This window comes from Corythoichthys intestinalis, chromosome 5 (assembly GCF_030265065.1).
Source record: "Corythoichthys intestinalis isolate RoL2023-P3 chromosome 5, ASM3026506v1, whole genome shotgun sequence".
NCBI lineage: Eukaryota > Metazoa > Chordata > Actinopteri > Syngnathiformes > Syngnathidae > Corythoichthys > Corythoichthys intestinalis.
In genome coordinates, this window is record NC_080399.1 from 9,472,793 (window position 1) to 9,493,488 (window position 20,696).

The following is a 20,696-nucleotide window of genomic DNA, read 5'->3' on the forward strand; positions in this document are numbered from 1 at the left end:
TGTTAAAAAACAAAAAAAAGTGTTTACATTAACTTCAATTTTATTTTCATCCTATGTTCTTAAGTAGTTAAAATTGAGATTTGGCATGTAGTATGTGAGGAAATGAGGGAAAATAAAAAAAATAGGAAATGGAGGTTGGGGTTATTGCTGTTTTTGTTAACTTTTTGTATGTGTTATAGAAATAACTGTGCTAAAACAGTTTTCTTTGCATTTCAGTAGTTTAAGAGGTTTGACCCCCCCCCCCCCCCCCCCCCCGCAAAAAAGGAATAAATAAATAAATAAATACACACATAAATAAATAAAACTTCTGGCTCCGTGGTGACCTTCACGTCGGGGAGTTCCGGCAAGAAATTTTAGCCACTTTCACCCCTGGTGCCAAGTACCGGTAAATTGTCATCTGACGCCCCAGGTTCAAACATGTAAGTATTAATTGTGGATCATCTTCCCTAGGAGCCCTCGTCATTGCTAACGTCACGAAATAGCAATCCTGAACAGGTACTTTCGCTAGACATTTCACTATTGCTGGTGCTGCTGTGGATAAAGTCCGCCATATCTGTTGCCTTCTTTAATTGACGTCACACTTCCGGGTTAGAAAAGAAAAACGCAAATTCTAGCAGTTCACGTTAGAAATGACATAGTTGTCCAAAGTTTAAATTCGTCAAACTACACCGAAATCCGATAAACTTCATCTGCCCACAATATGAATACTTTCGGCCTCTTTCATTTTGATGCTTCAAATGAACACAAAAGAATTTTAACATTTTTATTTGTTTTTCCTTTTGTGTTTTATTTAATGAAAAAGGAAAAAGTGGATGTTGGGGTCAAGATTTGATCACTCCTCGTCCGAGCTGCTGCTGCTGCTCTCCATAGAGTAAACCATGAAGGCCAAGTCGGGACAAGCCGGAACCGAGGGGTTGCCTGGTTTCACCATCTCAAAGCCCATGTAGTGGAACGTCTTGATGATGGACACTAGTGGAGGTGGACAAGGACACTTTGAGTTGGTATGCTGATATAACATCATGCACGGGATGAGGGAACCTAAGCCTTGTCGGCATGTTCATTAGCTGCTATTGACAGTGATGGATGGACATCCAATCATTTCATCACTGTTAATTACGGGGTGTGACAAAATATAGACAAAAATTAAATGTGATATATCGTGTAAGCCAAAAGGTTATCGATATGCACCCACCAAGAATCGACATACCGTTTAAGAAAAAAAAAAAAACAGGTAGCTATCAAAATTTTGCATTGGAATACGTTAGCTAACTGGCTGCCATTGACGGCGCTAAGTATCCAATTCATTTTGACTGGCTTGGACGTCTAGCGCCGTCAATGGCGCTAAAACCATAGTATTGCCTGGTTACTTCCTGTTGATTTTTCCTTTTCATTTGAGGACATTCTTGAGTCACTTCTTTTTCAGTAACCCAAAATCAAAAGGAAGTTACCTGTAAATGCCCCAAAAGAAATGCCAAATGCCCCAGTAACCCATAATCAACAGAAAGTGACCCGTATACGGCCCAAAAGGAATCAAAAATTTTGCTGCTTTGAACATTCGTTGAATTAAAGTAGCGTTGTAATTAGAGCTGAAACAAATACTCGAGCAACTTGAGTAACTCGAGTTTAAAAACTGATCCGAGTAATTTTATTCACCTCGAGGAATCGTTTAATTTTGCCAGCTCTAAGCATCCCGTTTTGCCCGGACTACTTTTAATGCGGGACAACGCGCTGACGTCACGTGCGTCGAGGAAGAAGCAATAAAAAAGATAAAAAATTTTAAACTTACCGCAGCCGACAGCCACTACAAACTACGCCGACGTTGCTAAAAACTACGCCTGCATGATGCTAGTTTGGTAGCAGGTAGTGTCCGATGCATCTCATAGATATCGCATGCATTTAGGACTAGATGCACAATGAGACTCGGCCGCGTTAGTAAACAGCCGCCATCTTTAAGCAGTAGACTTCTCATCGCTAATAAATATAACGTTACTATCACATGCTCACGTAACGTTAGCCCTTTGGAGGGCTATGTTTCTATTGATTATGACCACTGTCGATGCGTAGCTAACGTGTCTTACATACAGGCTTTATTTAATCTGTAAAAACACAGCACTGTAGAGTGATGAGGGTGTATAATTAAAACATAATAAAGCTACCTGTCAGTTTTAGCTCAGTAGTCATTGCTGAATAAATGCGCTCCAATACAGCAGGTATCATACATTTCTTTTGAACACTGCAAAAACTCAAAATCCTACTAGTACTTATATTTTAGACTAACTTAAAAATAGCTTGACACAAATGGAAACTAAATTGAAACACGTAGCTTTCAAGTGATGTGTGTTATCAAGCGTAATTACATTTTTAGGTAAGAAATATGTTTTTTTTTTTTTTTTATACAAGGTCTAGAAGTTTTTTGAGTGAAAGCAGTGAAAAAAATGTTCTAGTCACATCTTAGATGCAATTGTTGGCTGTTTTCAACAATGTACATCGAAAATAAAGACATTGATTGACTGAAAATGGTTCAATATTGGATTAAATGTCTTTTTTTCTCATGTATATGTATAATTGCTCTTTACCTAAAAAAAATGTTTTATCCGATTACTTGATTAATCGATAGAATTTTCAGTCGATTACTCGATTACTAAAATATTTGATAGCTGCAGCCCTAGTGTAATTAGAGGTGTACGATAATTATCGGTCCGATAATAGGAATTATATGACGTCATCCCAACAAATCCGATAACATTATAAATTATCGGCCCTATTAATAATATTTTTGGCATGGTGTCGGATTGTGATGTGTGCGTTTGTTTCCACTCCTGATTTTCCAGTATGCAAAGTTTTGTTACCGTCTTTGTTTTGTTCATTATAATAATGTTCATGTCATCATGAAAATTCTGGTTCGGTCAAAGGCAAATCTATGCTGAATCAACCACTAGTATTTTTTACCTACAGGTGTTCAAAAACTCAGGTGAATATACATTGAAAAATTACATATATATTATCGGTCATCGTACCGGTATTGGCCTTGAGGAGCAGGAAGTTATCGATATCGGTTTCAAAAAATGGATATCGTGCACCCCTAGTTGTAATGGTTTGTTTTGAAAGTGTTTGCATTTAGTTTTATTTGGGTGGATATACTGCCCTCTAATGGCAACAGTGAATATGACATAACCCATTTCACAAAGCTGAATCCACAAAGCCTTCACATGGCTCCCTGTCAAGACCAACATAACCTAAGTTTTTGTTTGAGCTAATTTTTTTTTAATGCATTCGTAATTTAGCTTATAGTTATATTCATCCGTTTTTTGTGGGAATATGTGTTTGAACATTTTTTTTAGAGCATTGTGTTAAAAAAATAAATAAATAAAGTTATCATTTTATGGCATTTAAGCTTGCGGACTTTTGCCATGTAAGTTAGCCAATTGTTCTTTTGTTCGACTTCGATCCTCATTTATTTTTTTCCCCCATTTGAGGTTCAGCTTAGGTATTTTAAATTTTTATGTTCCTTATCCGATTACTCAATTATTCGAACTAACCAGTTCGTCGATTATTCGACTACTAAAATACTGTACTGTTAACCACTTGCAATGAATTAATTTCTGTATTCTTTACCACGGATAAAAGTTTTGAGACGCTTCTCATCCAACTGAATGGTGAAGTGTCTTTAGACCTTTGAACAGTTGAAAATTTTCATTTTGCAGAATATGATCTACCGTATTATCGCGTATAGGTCGCAACCCTAGTTTGTGGTTACAAAAGTAGGCATTTTAGGTTGACCCTCATATAGATCACACAATAATATGGAAGATTTTTGGGCAAGTTTCTGGACAGATGTTTGATACCAATATGACTGGAACAAATCAAATTTGAAAATCTTTTTTCTTTATTAAGTATTTTTATTTAGTAACAACTAAGTGTACAAGACAAACAATGCCAATATGATAAATTCATGAAGTTCCTAGTTTTTGTTTCTAAACCGTCTTATGGTAACTCGTCCTCATCGTCATGGATGGAAGCCCTCAAATTTCTTTTTTAGCGCACTCCTAGAGCACCCTCTTGAGGTCACTCGACGACATTGTTGCAAAAGCCAAGAAGGCTGCACGACGTATAGCGTTGCAGCTTTAGCCCTGATGTTGGTCTTCAATTTCTTCCACAGGCAAGTTTTGTTCCTATGTACAGTGCATATTTTTGTTGCTATACGAGATGTTGTATTTTTTTTATATAAGACATTTGCAGATTATTTTGAGCGTAACGTATTAGTATAGTTAGCATATGTAGCTAATGCCAAGTTGGATGCTATTTCAGTTTTACAGACTGTCTAAATTGGGCAATAGACCCTACTCACCTACGTCACAAAATGGGCGTGTCGCTGTTTCCGGCCGCCATACTGTACCTCTTTTTCAGACCTATTCTCATTGTTTTCAATTAGTCGAGCAAGTTATAGAGCAATTCATGGAAGCCCCGGTGTTATCTGACGCTGTAAACTCATTGGATCCGTTGCATGAAAGGCGTTACGTGGAAAAGCTTCAGTTTATCCATTCGCCAGATCCGTATTTGATGCCTAAATCGATGTTTTTCGACCCGCTGGCTTCGCCTGACATCTGATATCCTGATATTAACAACTATCTTGTCCACACAAAATCAGCCTATTCTCACGAAAGTTTGAAAAACTTTAAGAGCTTGGAGGCTTATAAATGCTACGTTGCTGGTTGGGTGAAACACGTCCTCGTACGCGAAAATTCGGCAGGAATCTTGTGCTCGGAAGGTGAGTTACGAAATTTTCAATTCAAAATCTTTTGTTCTTGGTAACATCCACTGTCAAGTCTAATGTATTTCATGTCATTTGTCAATGGAGCTAGGGCTTTTAATGTTTATATGGTTTAGCGATAGCGCTCACTACATACATACGTGTATGTTGTCGGCGATTAGCCTAGCAATGATCTTAATTGTGGTTGTCAGCCCAAAACCCTCTAAATATATATTAAATGCATCTTACCAGATATAAAATGACTACTACATAATCTGTGGTAGTCGTTTGGAGCCCAGTTTTCTCGTCGAATTGCAGCAGTCAATCGCGGCCTCCTCTTCGGGTCTCTCGGAATACGGTAAAAATTCAAGTCTCTCCGTCTATCTTCTCTGTTTTTGCAACCGACCGCCACACACGACTTCACCATTTTGAGTATTAATGTTGACGAGCAGTAAAACGTGCAATAATAGGAGGAATTTACGAAGCGCTAATGCATTTCTATGACGAGTATCCGGACATCATGGCGCGGGGGCGTGGCTGTGACGTCACGCGAGTAGGGTCTATAGGTCGCTCGCGAAAATTGTGACATATAAGCGAGTATATAGGGTAGTTAGAGTGGACAGAACTTTTTTTCTGATAATCTAAGCATGTTGATCAACATGTATGTTTTTATAAAGTCTTACGTCGATCTTCTCGGCCTTTTTGGAACCACAGGAAGACAGAGTTCACCTCCAGTGTCTCCTCCGCATACTCCAGCAGAGCGGTAAGCCTGAGGAAGACACACGGGGTCGGTCAGTGACGACGGGAGGAGAGGTGCTGATGATGCAGTCCTTTTACATAAGAGAGCTTCTAACACTTTACATAATATTGCAGTGTAAGTGGCGCAGTTGACAACTGATTGGACGGCTGGCCTTGCTGTTGCGCCGACCATGCAAGGTTAGACACTGGAACAGCGTGTTCACTACATTAGCGGTTCTTAAAACTTGACATTAAGAACCACTAATCAAAATACTAGGCTATCCACTGTACCACCAGAATTAACCATTTACAATCAACTTTTTGGCTGCCATTGATGGTATTACACGTCCAATCCATTTCCAGTCAAAATGGATTGGACGTCCAGCGTCGTCAACAGCAGTGAAAAATGAGCATTTACAGCTAGTCTTCCTAGTTTAAGTTAAAATTTAAAAATGCATTTAAAAACTTAAAAGTGTTATTGGGGGTCATAACCAGAGTATTTCTGAATTTATTCACTTCAATTGTATTGTTTTTTATTAAGGTGTTTAATTATTTAAAGTATATAAATTAGAGCTGAAACAAATACTCGAGCAACTCGAGTTTAAAAACTGATCCGAGTAATTTTATTCACCTCGAGGAATGGTTTAATTTTGCCAGCTCTACGCATCACGTTTTGCACGGACTACTTTTAATGCGGGACAACGTGCTGACGTCACGTGCGTAGATGAAGAAGCAGCAAAAAAAAAAAAAAAAAAAAAAAAAAACTTACCTCAGCCAACAGCCGCTACAAACTACGCCGACGTTGCTAAAAACTACGCCCGCATGATGCTAGTGTTGTAGCAGCTAGTGTCTGATGTGTCTCATAGATATCGCATGCATTTAGGACTAGATGAGAATTGACAGACTCGTCTGCGTCTGGGCAGCGTTAGTAAACAGACGCCATCTTTAAGCAGTAGACTTCTCATCGCTAATAAATATAACGTTACTGTCACTTGCTGACGTAACGTTAGCCCTTCGGAGGGATAGGTTTCTATTGATTATGACCACTGTCGATGCGTGGCTAACGTGTCTTACATACAGGTTTTATTTAATCTGTAAAAACACAGCGCTGTAGAGCGATGAGGGTGTAAAATTAAAACCTAATAAAGCTAACTGTCAATTTTAGCTCAGCAGTCATTGCTGGATAAAACACCAAGTAGCACTGGTCCCTAATGTGCTCCAATACAGCAGTTATACTAGAGGCGTGCGAAATTTCCGATTCTTAGATTATTCGTGTTCCGGCCGTGGAAGATTCGAGAACGATTCACAAATATCCAAATTACGGTTATTGATTTATACCAGGTAAAACACAGTCAGCGCGGTCTTTGGGACGCAATGAGGAACGGACCGAGAGTAAATATCATGTTTAACTCATGCCGCGAGATAAAAAAACAATCATACCTGACTGCGGCCGACAGCCGCTACAAACAATGCCCAGTTGCTAGTTGCTACAAACTTACGGCTACAGTACATATCATATATATGTAAAACTAGATGCCAAATGACAGATGACGTCAGTGTTAGAACATGTATTATTGAACAGAGATGCGAAATGACAGACTTTCCGGCGTATGTAAACAGCCGCCATCTTAAAGCAGTAGACCTCTCTAGAAGGCTCTGTTGTAGCGAACCTAATTAACTTTTTATCTAAAATACTCCTAAATCGGCAGAATCTTGTCTTGAATCTATCTTTACGTGATGAAATAGTGCTAAAACTTCGACAAAAGTAGACAGAAGGGAAATTATGGAATAACGGGAGCAATTTTAACAACTGTAACAGTTGATTCACAACATTAAATTAATTGAATGTAGTTTAAAGCTGCTGATACAGAATGGGGACTGGAGTTTTTAATTTACTGTTATTTTTGTATATTTGTTTAATGTTATATGTTAACTTGATACTGATATAGAAGTTTGGTTTAGCCTGAGAGGATTTTTGAACAATTTTGGAACAAAACATTTATTTAAAAAAAAAAAAAAAAAAAAAAAAAAAGAGGCGGGTGCATCAATAATTGTTTTATGATCGAATCGGAGCCTCTGCATCGTAATCGAATCGTTAGGTGCCCAAAGATTCCCAGCTCTATATCATACGTTTATTTTGAACACTGCACAAACTCAAATCTTATCAGACTTACAATTTAGACAAACTTAAAACTTAACTAGAACTTAAAAATAGCTTGACACAAATGGAAATTGAAAACACATGAGAAAGACACCTAACTTTTAAGTGATGTGTGTTATCAAGCGTAAGAAATAAGATTTTTTTTTTTTTTTTTTTTAAATAAGATCTAGTAGTTTTTTGAGTAAAAGTAGTGGATTTGTTTTTTTCTTCTAGTCACATCTGAGATGCAATTGTTGGCTGTTTTCAACAATGTACATCGAAAATGGTTCAATATTAGATTAAATGTCTTGTTTTCTCATGTAAATTTATAATTGCTCTTTACCTAAACAAATGTTTTATCCGATTACTCGATTAATTAATGGAATTTACAGTCAAATACTAAAATATTCGATAGCCGCAGCACTAATACTGTGCTTCAGTTTTGTTATGCATGAGACCACCAAATTGTTTGAATACAAAAAATTCTAAACCACATACAAAATGTATGTACTGTCAAAAGTATAGCACTCGATTTAAAAACTTTTTAAACCACAGTTCCATTGTGCACTGTTTCAAGACTTGATTAACAGTTTCTGTGCATGTTAGATTGACCCTTACCCTTCTTTGCTTCCTTCAACAAGCGGCCCTGTAGGAACCTCCAAAAAGAGGCTGTCGTTCGACCGGATCGTATCCCAGGAGGCTGAGCGAAGGTCGCTCAGCTGGTAATGGAAGTGTAGCAGTAGGGGGTTCCCGTTCACCTCCGTCACAGTCAACCTTCCGTCCTGGAGAGACAAGCGCTGGATTTAGTCTGTTGACCATTGAATGGATTCAACAAGCTGTGATAATAATAAACACTCAGCAGGAAAAAAATACATTATTTTAAACTAAACCTTCCTGGAAGCCACGAACTATGTTTAAAAAAAAAAAAAGAGCATTTCAGTGGATGCTCGCCACGCTAAAGTTTATGCTTATGCTAATGCTAATGCGAGGAGTTACATTTAGTGTATAATAACTCTGCAGATTTTTAAAGGCTAGCGCAACATTGCTTATTCTCTCTTGCCAAGATAAGAAAATAAATCCTACCACATGTTTCCAAACAAGCAAGATGGAGCGCAATCTAGCTTGAAACACATCCTAAACTCCGGTGAGTAGAGTGAGGGAGCGGCACAGCACATCTCACATGAGTGACACAAACACTGCTACGATGCAAACCGACATACAATATGAAAACGTCACCCGTAGTGAACATATTGTCGTGCTGCCACCTTCCGCGATGGCGAATGTGCGCGGCGTGGGTGAACAGATTCGCACGACAAAGGGATCTCACTTGCAACTTTTATTCCTCTTCAGCACAGGTTAGTCATGTACAACGTGTTACGTCACTGATGGTTCTCGTACGAGTTGTGCCTGCTTCGAGCTCAGGCACAGACAGCGTTTTAGCGTATCCGGGCAGCGAGCCGTGAAAACCGTGCAACACCAGAAAAACGAACAACGAGTCTCGCGATGCAAGCCAGTTATATACCGAGGCTGCGTTCAATGACCATAAGCTGCTCGTAAAAATCAAAAGAATAACAGAAGGGTGCCGTAGGCTTATTAACCCCAACTTCACTACAATGTGACAGAAATTGTCGCATTTTCGTCTCGTTGTCGCCTCATCAGATGAAAACTGCCATTTGTCTCATTATGTTTTAGTCCTTCAAACAACGTTTTTAGCACGTCATTGTCATGAAAAAATATTTTCGTGATCATCATTGTTGATAAAACCAACACTGATTCTATAGTAAAGTACTTTGTAACTTTTCAGTTTTGGTCAATTTTAGCGACGCCGGTGGAAAAAAAGCAGTATTTTTTTTTTTTTTTTTAAGGAAGACTGTTCCCCATGAGGACCAGCGCCGAGCTTCCCATGAGGACCAGCGCACACCAGTACAGTGTCATAAAATCATCAATCACTTAAAAATCAATCTCCCGGTCGCTTGCAGATGGATTAAACAACATTTCCATTTCCAGCGGCTGTGTGAAGGATGAATACTGTAATTTCCGGACTATTGAGCGCCCCTGATTACAAGCCTCACCCAGTACATTTTTAAAGGAAAAAGCATTTTGTACACACATAAGCCTGTCCTGCCTATAAGCCGCGTGTGCCCACATAGTAAACTGAAATATATATGTGACGGGTCACAATATCAATGTGACGGGTTCCAGCTCTCCATCACTGGCGTTCCAAGCATCACAGACACAGGCGGACTGCTATTATTGCCATTTATTACAAAAATCCCTGCAACACAGTGTGCAAGGAGTGAGATGATGGTCACGTCGACAAGCGCGTCTTTACTGTACTCCCCCGCAACTGTACTAACAAACAAACAACAAATTAACAAAAACAATTGTGATCGTATAGTGATATTTAAACAAACAATTGGCCTAACAGCATATAAAATTCACATTTGCAACATATCAACACAGTAACAAATTATTTACATATTTACAAGGTGTCCCTAAATGCATCACTTGTGTGACGCAGCAGCATTATGGTGAGCCACAATGAGAGACCGAGCTGTGGGCTCACATCCAACAAACAGTTCAAAAATGCATACAAAATAGCACAATAATATGCAGAAGGGCATTTTACCCGCAACACAGTGTGCAAGGAGTGAGATGATGGTCACGTCGACAAGCGCGTCTTTACTGTACTGCACAACACACGAACAATGACGCACTATTAGTAGCGGTGCAACGGTTCAGTTAGCCCACGGTTCAGTTTGAACCTCGGTTTTGGGATCACGGTTTCGTTTCGGTTTGGTTCCGGTTTGCGTTTTGCCTTTTTTTTTTTTTTTTTTTTTTTTTCTTTAAACTGCCTTTATTTTGCTTTTTAAAAAAATGAAATAAACACTTAAAATGTAAACATTTTCGACTGTTAAAATGCCTCTCAACTCTTTGGCTAGTGTAGTGACTGACTACTGAAATACACACACAGTAGTAAAAAAGTTACTTGGCAAAGATACCTTTCATGTTTTTTTTTTTTTTTTTTTTTTCATAAAAAAAAAAACAACAGCATAGTAACTAGGGCTGTCCCAAACGACTAATTTTCTCCCGATTAGTCAGCCGACTATTTTTACGATTAGTCGACTAATCTAATAATTAAAAAAAATTTTTTTTTTTTTTTTTTTAATAATTTAGCAATGAAATTTTTGTTGACGCTTATCGATTCACAAAAAACATATTGGAACACTCAAATTATTTATTAAAGTACAAATAAACACGTGAATAACAATAATAAATCACAAATAAACAATGAGTTCAAATGCTGATAGAATTAACAAGTGTAGCATCCCGATTGAAAAGATGGTCTCTTAAACTGATGGTTTACAACTTTTATTCCATCCTTGATGTAAACACACCGTAAGAGCTACGGTCCACACAAATAAAGCAACACAATTAGAAATTAACAAAAACTTTTCACCTTTTTCCTTTTAACCTTATTTATATATCAATGAATTGCCTATATGAATTGCCTTTACCTTAATTTATTACCTTATCATTGACAATCTCTCCCTTGAGTGCAATCACTGTATATACTGTATATATTTATGGCCTTTTAACCTTATATAATTTTCTATACCATAAAATAAACCTTTCAATTAGCATTAAGAACAATACTAATAGCATTTATAGGCCCATTGTCAATGAAACATTATTATTTAGTAAGGCGACAGCACCCTCTGGTGTACAAAAAATGAGGGAAAAAAATTACAAACTGCGTGAAGGCGCTTGAGGTGTTTATTCACGGCCGACGTGCAGCCAAGCTTGGCATTGAAGAGACAGGACAGAAGAGTGTACTCTCCTTTGTTTCTTTGAAATAAGTCAATGTTTTGGACACTCTGGTGCGCTTTTTTTTGGCTTTGTGCCGCTTTCCCCGCTTGCAAACAGAGCATCTGACATTCTAACTTTTCACGCATATATTTTTTTAACCCTTCATTAACCGTCGACGGGATGTTGTGCTCGTCGACGGATTTACGTCATCGATGACGTCGACTATGTCGACTAGTCGGGACAGCTCTAATAGTAACTTTTGCTATGTTTGGAGGTCATTTAATGTTGGGAATCAACCGTTAAAGTTGATAAAATTGCTCCCGTTTTTGCATTAGTTCCCTTCTGTCTACATGTGAAAATTTGAAAACTGTTTCATCCTTTAAAGATAGACTCAAGTCAAGATTTTGCCGATTTAGGAGTATTTTAGATAAAAAGTTGCTTAGGTTCGCTTGGAATGTTTACTACAACAGAGCCTTTCTGAGAAGTTTACTGCTCTAAAATGGCGGCTGTTTACTTACGCTATCGAATGTCATTTCGCATGTAGTTCTATATGCATGAGACATCTAGGCGTAGATTGTATGTTGTCGGCTAAGTCAGGTAATATTGGAGCCACCTAGCCTAGCATCGCGTTTGCTACAGCGTCTCAACAAACACTCTTCCCTCTCCGAGTCTCTGACTTTTCTCGCGTCATTCAAGCAACGCATTGTCTCGTTGCAGAAACGATGACCAAATCCTAACGGATAAAAAAAAAAAAAAAAAAAAAAAAAACGTAATGCACGAAAAACGTGCAGATTTTGAACGTAATGTACGGCGTACACATTCAAAAATGAGTGCTCACTTGTACAAATTATGACAAGACTGTACAACTTGACAGGTATGAATTATAGTGGACCGTCACAGTTAGGTCGTAGCACTCTGTAGCATGGGATGTCCAACTATCAGTGGTCAGGGCGAAACTATGCGCTTTAGCGAAATCATCTTCGATGGCTTTGCGTGCCATTTCATAAATTTCGGGGATTACGTTGTTGGGGAAATATGTCCGCAAGGGGAACAATGTAACGCGGGTCAAGCCTTGCAAATAAATTAACGAAGCCTGCCGTGTGTTTTGACTGATGTCATCTTTGGGGTTGTCCTGCCCTGAGAAAGTGATATCTGTGGGTGATGCCGGCTGAGGTGCCGGAGTCATTGTTATAAAAGTGTTGCGTTTAGCATGGGGAACAAACGCTGAGCAATGCTTGCAAATTTTTTTTTTTCCCAATATTTGCTCTCCCTCTGCATTGTAGTCCACGGGGAAACCAAAATGTTGCCACACCGCAGATTTGAAAGAAGCCGGTGCTTACTCAAAATTCGGTCTCTCCACTCCTCCACTCGCCATAGCTATTTGTTTTCTTTCTTGTTTCACTTTCACTTCGCTCGTAAGCGAGAGAGGGCGCTACTCTGCTTCTATTACACAGGTGCTTGACAGCGATCAGACATTTACCTCCGGGGCGGGAATTTCTCCACAGCGGTGCTTCACGTCTCACACAGGCAGACAGAGCTCGAACAATTCATTCCATACGCGTTCGGAATACATTAATTTCAAAATCAAAAAGGCGCGGTTCACAAAGGCGTTATGAACCGTACAGGGCGAACCGGACGGTGCGGCTTTGAACCGCAAACCGTTGCACTGCTAATTATTAGTTAGCTTCCGTCCAAAACTATTCACAAACAAAATTAAACAGTGCCAACTTTGTGTCACTACAACGATGGGAAGCTATACAGGGAAGCCGCTCGGTAGAATGTGCAATACAAGCGAATGATGACTTATTATCATCATTTATGTTGACCGTTGCAAATGTGCGACTCACCATCATGGCGTCCTCTTCGCAACTGTGCCTTTCCCGCGTCACTTCCGTAATAATTTCACGAGCATATTTCCTGCCGTTACATATATATAAAGAAATTTTCTTTATATATTTTTCTTTATATATATAAATTTTCTTTATATAGTTTTCTAAATTTTAATACCATACTTTAACGAATCGGGTTATGATATAGCGCGTGACTTACAGGTAAGGGAGGTGCGGAAGAGCAAGAGACGTGCTGTTGTTGCGGGTGTGTCTGTGTGTGTGCGTTGGCTGCTAGAGGCAGCAGTCGTGTGTTGTTCGACGAGTTTCCGAAATTAAGAATTGCAACCTAACTTAACGGGTTACTCTTTGTCATCGTTGCAATTCGAGATGTCCCGATCGATCGGGTCCGATCACGTCATTTTCAAAGTATCGGAATCGGCAAAAAAATATCGGACATGCCTTTTTTAATATATATATATATATATATTTATTTAAATCGTTTTCTAATTGTATTTAACATTACAGACAAAATGTCTTACACTCATCCACAGTCTTTAGTTTTGGCTTAAAGTAGGGCTATTAAATTTATCGCATAAACGGCAGTAATTGATTTTTTTTAAAGTAATCACGTTAAAATTTTTAATGCAATTAACGCATGCGCTGCACGACCCACTCACGCATTGTCGCATTCAATCTATAATGGCGCCGTTTTACCTACATATAGAGCTAACAGGCAGCGTAAAATGAGTAGAGTGAATCTTGGCAGTCTTTGGAGCCTTTTTTCAAATGGCTAAAGCCTTATAATCCCTCTCTCAAACATTTACAAATATCGTGGGAAGCAATGTGGTGAAGAAAGGTAGTTGTTGATCTTTTTCTTAACACCATATATTATTTCCCAACGCAGAGAAGATATATCAATTGGTGCCACTATGCACAGTCATGGTTGCACTTCCCATCATGCATTTGGGCAAAACAGTTAAATGGCTACAGTATCATTTACTGAAAGCTCAACAAATACACTCAATGCCAATATTTAGTCACAATATATATACAAAGTCACATTTATCCTTTAAGAATTAAGTCTTTCTATCCGTGGATCCCTCTCACAGAAAGAATGTTAATAATGTAAATGCCATCTTGAGGGTTTATTGTCATAATAAACAAATACAGTACTTATGTACTGTATGGTGAATGTATAAATTCGTCCGAGTTTTATTCATTTTTTTCTTAATGCATTGCCAAAATGTATATGATCTGGAAAAATGATCAGGAATGATTGGAACTGAATCTGGAGTAAAAAAAAAAACAAAAAAACAATCGGATCGGGAAATATCGGGATCGGCAGATACTCAAACTAAAACGATCGGGAGCGAAAAAACATGATCGGAACAACCTAGTTGCAATACCTTAACTTTTCTTTCCAAACAGCGCCAGCAACACAGCACTTAGCTGACTCCTCAAGCTCACTCCTGAGCGTGTGTCGTCCTCTTCGTCACGCAGCAGACCGGCTTTTGGAAACCCGTTGGTGATGGTGGATTTTTTTCACGCTGCTCCACGCTGTCAGACTTTTGCAAAAGTTGCTCTTCGCATACGGCCACTTTTGTAAACGATCTGACGCCGCTGGCCATCCAAGCCTGCAATTCAACTCGGCACGTCATATACATTTCTTCTTGCATTTTCCATGATGCGGGTATGCTAATTTTACTAATGCACAACGATGAAGGTCTGCTTTTATTCGTGCACAAAGCACAAAGTTAAAATACGAATAAGATTGCAAACTTGCGTCTTCCTCGATACACACAGGCGGTTTTTGCTATGGGCAATGTGGGCGACCGCCCAGGGCGCAATCTATTTGGGGGCGCACAAGCGCCCTCGAAAAAAAAAAATAAATAAAAATAAAAATCTGCTAGTTTTCTAGACTAATACCGCTCATTTCCACATCAAGTTAGTAGAGTGGGCGCTGGGGCACCCTTTACTATCATTTCAACTGCTGCTGAGAATCGTGTGTGTCAGAGGAAATGGCAGGGGGACACAGGAGGGGGATCAGTTGCTTGCAACTGCAGAGTGAGTGAGCAGGACGAGTCTCAATCACTCTCAGAGGAAAAGCAAGGAGGGGGGCGGGGCCCCGCATCGCCCCTGTACCGTACGGGGCCCCATACCGCCCCCGTACAGCTTTTCACAGGCCACCTCATTATTCATGTGACTAATTGAAGAAATGATTTTTTCCAAGAAAGTCCATTAATGGGTCTATCATATTCCTCGTTCAATACTCTAAGAAAAATATAACATATATGCATCTAAAATAATCCTAAACGATTTTATTAGCAATTTTAATACTCCTTTTAGCAAGGTTACTTGGGTATGCGGTATGCCGCTGCGTACGTTCCCATAGCAACCAGTCCTGTTATTGTCCTACGTCAAAAGCGCTGCATATTCTGAGAACGAGAATAGGCGTAAGCATAAGGTGCGCATTTGGAGCCGAGGACGGCCACCCCACCTGTTAGGATTAATCTGTGCGTCCATGAACGAATGTAAGTATTTCCTCTTCATGCCATAAAGTTCTTATGATAAGTTAGAGCAGTCATCAGCGCGACCGTTTCGTGTTTTTCCTGTTACGTCGGCTGGTTGATCCCACTCGTTCTCGCTGCGTCGAGGAGAGCGTTCTTTACTTTATATTCGCATTGCACATTTGCTTTAAGAGGGAAAGTATTAGTTTAGCATCTTAAAATGATGTTGTACATCCATATGAGTGTAAAGTGCTTAGTTTTCGCCACTTTTATGGCCAAGATGACCGCACGCAGCGCGCATTCGAACCCCCCCCCCCGTGTTCATTTTACTCCGCAAATATGTATGTCTGTCACGTGACTCAGAGTGAGAGTGGGTGGCGATCGGGCCCTTTTTTGGCGAAATGAAAAGTTATCCGTCTGGAAATAAAAAAAGAAAGAAAAACAAGCAGAAGAGGAGAAAAGGAAGCAAGACAGCGGTGAGTGTACTATGTTACTGTAGTTTTATGTCCTAATGTAGTCGAAGCACTGCAGACTAGTAGTAGTAGTAGTCGTAGTTTGGACTTTGAGGGTCCAAAAAAGCGCTCTATGAGAGCGAGGCTTTATTAGACTTTTATTAGATATGCTATTGCTACAAGTCCAACTGTCCCCCTTACTTGCACATGCTCAAAGGGCCCCATGTTGCCTGTTGCCTAGGGCCCCCGGGGACCCTTGCTACGCCTTTGGGCGAGGGATAGACTATTTTAATAAAATAACGTAAAAAACGTAACACATTCTTGTGTTTGATGTCGGCGGGGGGGGGGGGCTGATGGGGTGGTTCGCCCAGTGCGCGAAAGTAGCCAGGACCGCCACTGTCAATACATATATTCCACGTGTCTTACGCTTACATCAGGGGTGTCCAAACTTTTTGCAAAGGGGGCCAGATTTGGTGTGGTAAAAATGTGGGGGGCCGACCTTGGCTGACGTACTTTGCGTAGAATATATTTAAGCACATTTTAGCAAGCCATTCTGTGTGTCACATTTGCTTTATTATTTCTTTAAATGAATAATTTCAACAATCTCGCAACTAGCCTTTGTGGCATTCTCTTTCGACTCAGGCTCTTGCGAAATACCACTGCTGTGAAATTAAACTAGCTTCAAGTTGCTTCGATTTCTCGCTGCGTTTCTTCCCTGTAATCTTGTCGTCCATGTCAGCATGTCGTTTGGTAATATCGCCTCACATTGAACTCTTTAAAAACAACGACTGTCTCTTTGCAAATGAGGCAGACACAGTTGTTGCGTATTTTAGTGAAGAAATAGTGCAATTTCCACCTATCCTTGAGGCGTCGGCCGTCGCAATCAACTTTTTTTTTGTTGATTGTCGCGACTTTAGAAAATTGGAAGTAAAAGGTCACATGGGGTAATGTTGCTTAGAGTGCTGTTGCCTTATAGTGGATAAATGAGGAGCAGCATTTAGTGTGTAAGCTATAGTCAGGGGGCCAAAACTGACATTGTCACTGATGCGGCCATCTCAGGGTACAAGATGACAACCTATAAAATATTAATATTTGATCCCTTGGGATGTAATCTAGACTGGTTGTCAGCTTGGAAAATTTGATTTTGTCCATTTTAAAACTATATCTTTAAAAGTGGCCAAAAGCGGAATTTATCCCTAAGTGTTTCCTTATTCTTCTTATCCCCTACTGTACTCTTGGACATACTTCCAATATAATCAATCTTATCTGCAAATATAACCTTTGATAAATTGAATAATAAGCATAGCAAAGGAGTATTGCACCACAGGGGCACAGTTTTGTTACCACAACTGTGCTGAGGCCTGAAGAAAGAGGTTCACTGGAGATCACAGAAGGTGTTTTCATAGGAAATCATTGACTAGATTCACTAATTTCTAATTTTCTACAACAAAAACATCTCTCTGATTTCTAACTGTCTACAACAACAAGTCAGGTCTCACCACAAAGTGGCAGAAAAGGTAGGGAAACCTATTTCCCTACTAGCTAAACATCATAGCTAGATATTTAGGCTCACGTGCCTTGGTAATAACTACATGTTGATGTGTACATGTGTACTGGGAATATTTATTTCTGCACAATACTAAGTTCTACATTCTGCTAGATAAGTGTTGACCACCTTTTTAACTAGCATAGCCACTCAGCTAAAATAATCTATATTTTCGGTCTCCTAAAGAAGCAGGCTAAAGAAAAGATAATGATTCCCTTGCTTTTCAGATAAGTTAACATGGAGACAGAGGGAGCACAAAGCTTAGAACCCTAAGAAGATCAAATAGCACGAGGTATAAATTGGCACAAATGTTTTATTTGGAAAGTACAACAAAGAAAAGCAGCTACAAAAACCACCTGAGGAAGGCCTGAATTTTATCAGAGTCAGAGCAAGTGAAAGCAAAATACAAAGATGTGGAATATGCAGATGCTTTGGATCGAATCCAGGCATTCCTACACACAGACAAAATTAAAAAAAATTAAAAAGCAAGTACATCCCGGGAACCTACAAGCACCTTCTGCCCCCGCTTCACTAGACAATCAGTATCTCCAGTCACTTGGGAAAATGTATCTTTTGTCAGAAAGATGAGCAAAGAGACAAACTTCGCAACATCCAAGTCCTGAGTACATCTGAAAAGATTCTTCACCTAACTCATCAAGACACAGAATTAGGACCAAGGCTTGCAGGAGTCCATGACTTGATTGCCACAGAGGGCAAGTACCATCTTATCTGCTACAGGGCATTCTTAAGGAAATATCAGAATACATCATCAGGAGGAAATGATCCTTATTCCATATATTTAAATAACGCAGGAGATGAGTTTAGAGCAGGACTTGCCAGAGGTCAAATATACTCAATGAGAACAGTTTGGGAAAGATACTGTAAGCTGCTTGCAGACTTTGACGTGGATCCAGAAAGTTACAGATGTCAGTGTGTTAAGGAAAAGCTTGACAGGTTGCTTGATGGAAAAGCAATATTGGTGCATTCACAAAAAACAACTGATCCTATAATGAAATCTGAAATGAAGGCTGAGGATGCCATACTTAATATGAAGAAATTAACAGATAATGTACATGATGACACGCAAGCGGCAACCATGACTAGCTGTGGAACTGACAAGGATGCTCAGATATTGAGTTGGCTGTACTGGGTGGCATTGAAGATCAAGGCGGACATTAGGGAGTGTCTGGGACATGATGTTATTGGAGAAATAGATCTGCATCATGCGGTAGAAGTTGTGCTTGAAAGTCTATACATGTTGTTACGACTCCTTTGTATTGGTGATGCTGATCTACAAAATGATTGTGAAGAAACTTTTAATACAAAACTACTCAGCATTGCTTAAGACAGTGTTTTCCTAGCTTCTGGTGGACGGAAACCAACACCAAAACACATTGGTATAGGAATAACAAACTTGGTTTCAACGGCTCATCATTCAATGCAGAGACACAGATGTTCTGGTGTTGCTACTTGTCTTTGCACAACATTTGAGGCCTGAAGTTTGGATGAAGGCAGGAACAGCCAACAAACCCCGTTTCCCTCCAAAATGTCAAGTGACTCGTTACAGGAGTGCTGTCAGCATTCCTGCAGAGATTAAAGACGTGGGGGGTCAGCCTGTTAGTGCTCAGACCATACGCCGCCCGTCTCATCAGACCATAGGACATGGTTCCGGTCTGATGAGACAGCCAGGCTTTCTCGTGTACAGTCTTCAGAAGAGGCTTCCTCCTGGGGTGACAGCCATGCACACCAATTTGATGTAGAGTGTGGGGTATGGTCTGAGCACTAACAGGCTGACCCCCCACGTCTTCAATCTCTGCAGCTATGCTGACAGCACTCACGTAACGAGTCACATGACATTTTGGAGGTAAAATGACAAGCAGTACTCAATTTGGACATTTAGGGATGTACGAGGGGCATTCAAAAAGTAATGCACTCAAGTGCATTGCTTGTACAGGATTTTACCAAGCTTGTTCATATTTGGCACGAACATGATAGGAGACACCTTTTTGCGATTGTTATATGTGTTCTTCTTATTTTCAGATTTTTAAAGTTTAAACTAGCTTTCAAAATGGCTGCCCCTCTTGAAGCTCGTCAGAAACAAAGAGCTGTAATCAAATTCCTTGTTGCAGAGGGAGAAACCCCTCTGAGGGTTAGGGTTCGTGGAGGTATACATTGAGACTCTTAGGAAGCTCAAAGCAAGAATTCGACGTGTTCGGCCCAACTTGGACATGGCAAACGTGCTTCTCCAGCATGACAATGCACATCCTCACACAAGCATCAGGACCATGGAGGTCATCACTTCATTTGGATGGACTGTGATACCACATCTGCCATATTCTCCTGATTTGGCACCGTCAGACTACCACCTCTTTGGTCCAATGAAAGAAGGACTTTAGGGCAACCGATATGGCAATGACGATTAAGTGAAAACAAGCTGTCAAGAATTGGGTTAGAGATCAACCGGCTGCGTTCTACAACACTGGTATACATGCCCTCGTTCATAGGTGGACTGTAGCTCCTGAGAGAGGTGGAGACTATGTGGAAGAGTAAAAATGTAATCCTCACACTTGTACCTTTATTTTGATGTATAATACATGTTGCGATTATAATTTCTTTGTACATAATAAAGTTTGGTGCATTACTTTTTGAATACCCCTCGTACGTTTTTTTCATAGGGGTGTACCCACTTTTGTTGCCAGGGGTTCAGATATTAATGGCTGTATTTGAGTTACTTTGAGAGGGAACTAAATTAACTACTATATAAACTGCACACAGACTACTTTTCATTGTATCAAAGTGTAATTTTGTCAGTGTTGTCCCATGAAAAGATATACCCTATCTGCAAAAATGCGAGGGGTGCACTCACTTTTGTGATACACTGTATATAAATATATATATCATAATTATAGATCATAATCATGTCA

At 39.7% G+C, this 20,696-nt stretch overlaps 1 protein-coding gene across 1 annotated transcript; it reads right to left on the reverse strand.

Annotated features, from left to right (window-relative positions):
- Positions 1-813: 813 nt before the first annotated feature.
- Positions 814-13,294, reverse strand: LOC130916482 (ornithine decarboxylase antizyme 2-like). The gene is made up of 4 exons (XM_057837247.1): positions 13,286-13,294; positions 8,247-8,410; positions 5,434-5,519; positions 814-969 (listed from the first exon to the last, which is right to left on the reverse strand). The coding sequence occupies exons 1-4, from the start codon at positions 13,289-13,291 to the stop codon at positions 833-835; spliced, it is 393 nt and encodes a 130-aa protein (XP_057693230.1). The 5' UTR covers positions 13,292-13,294; the 3' UTR covers positions 814-832.
- Between the last annotated feature and the right edge of the window lie 7,402 nt (positions 13,295-20,696).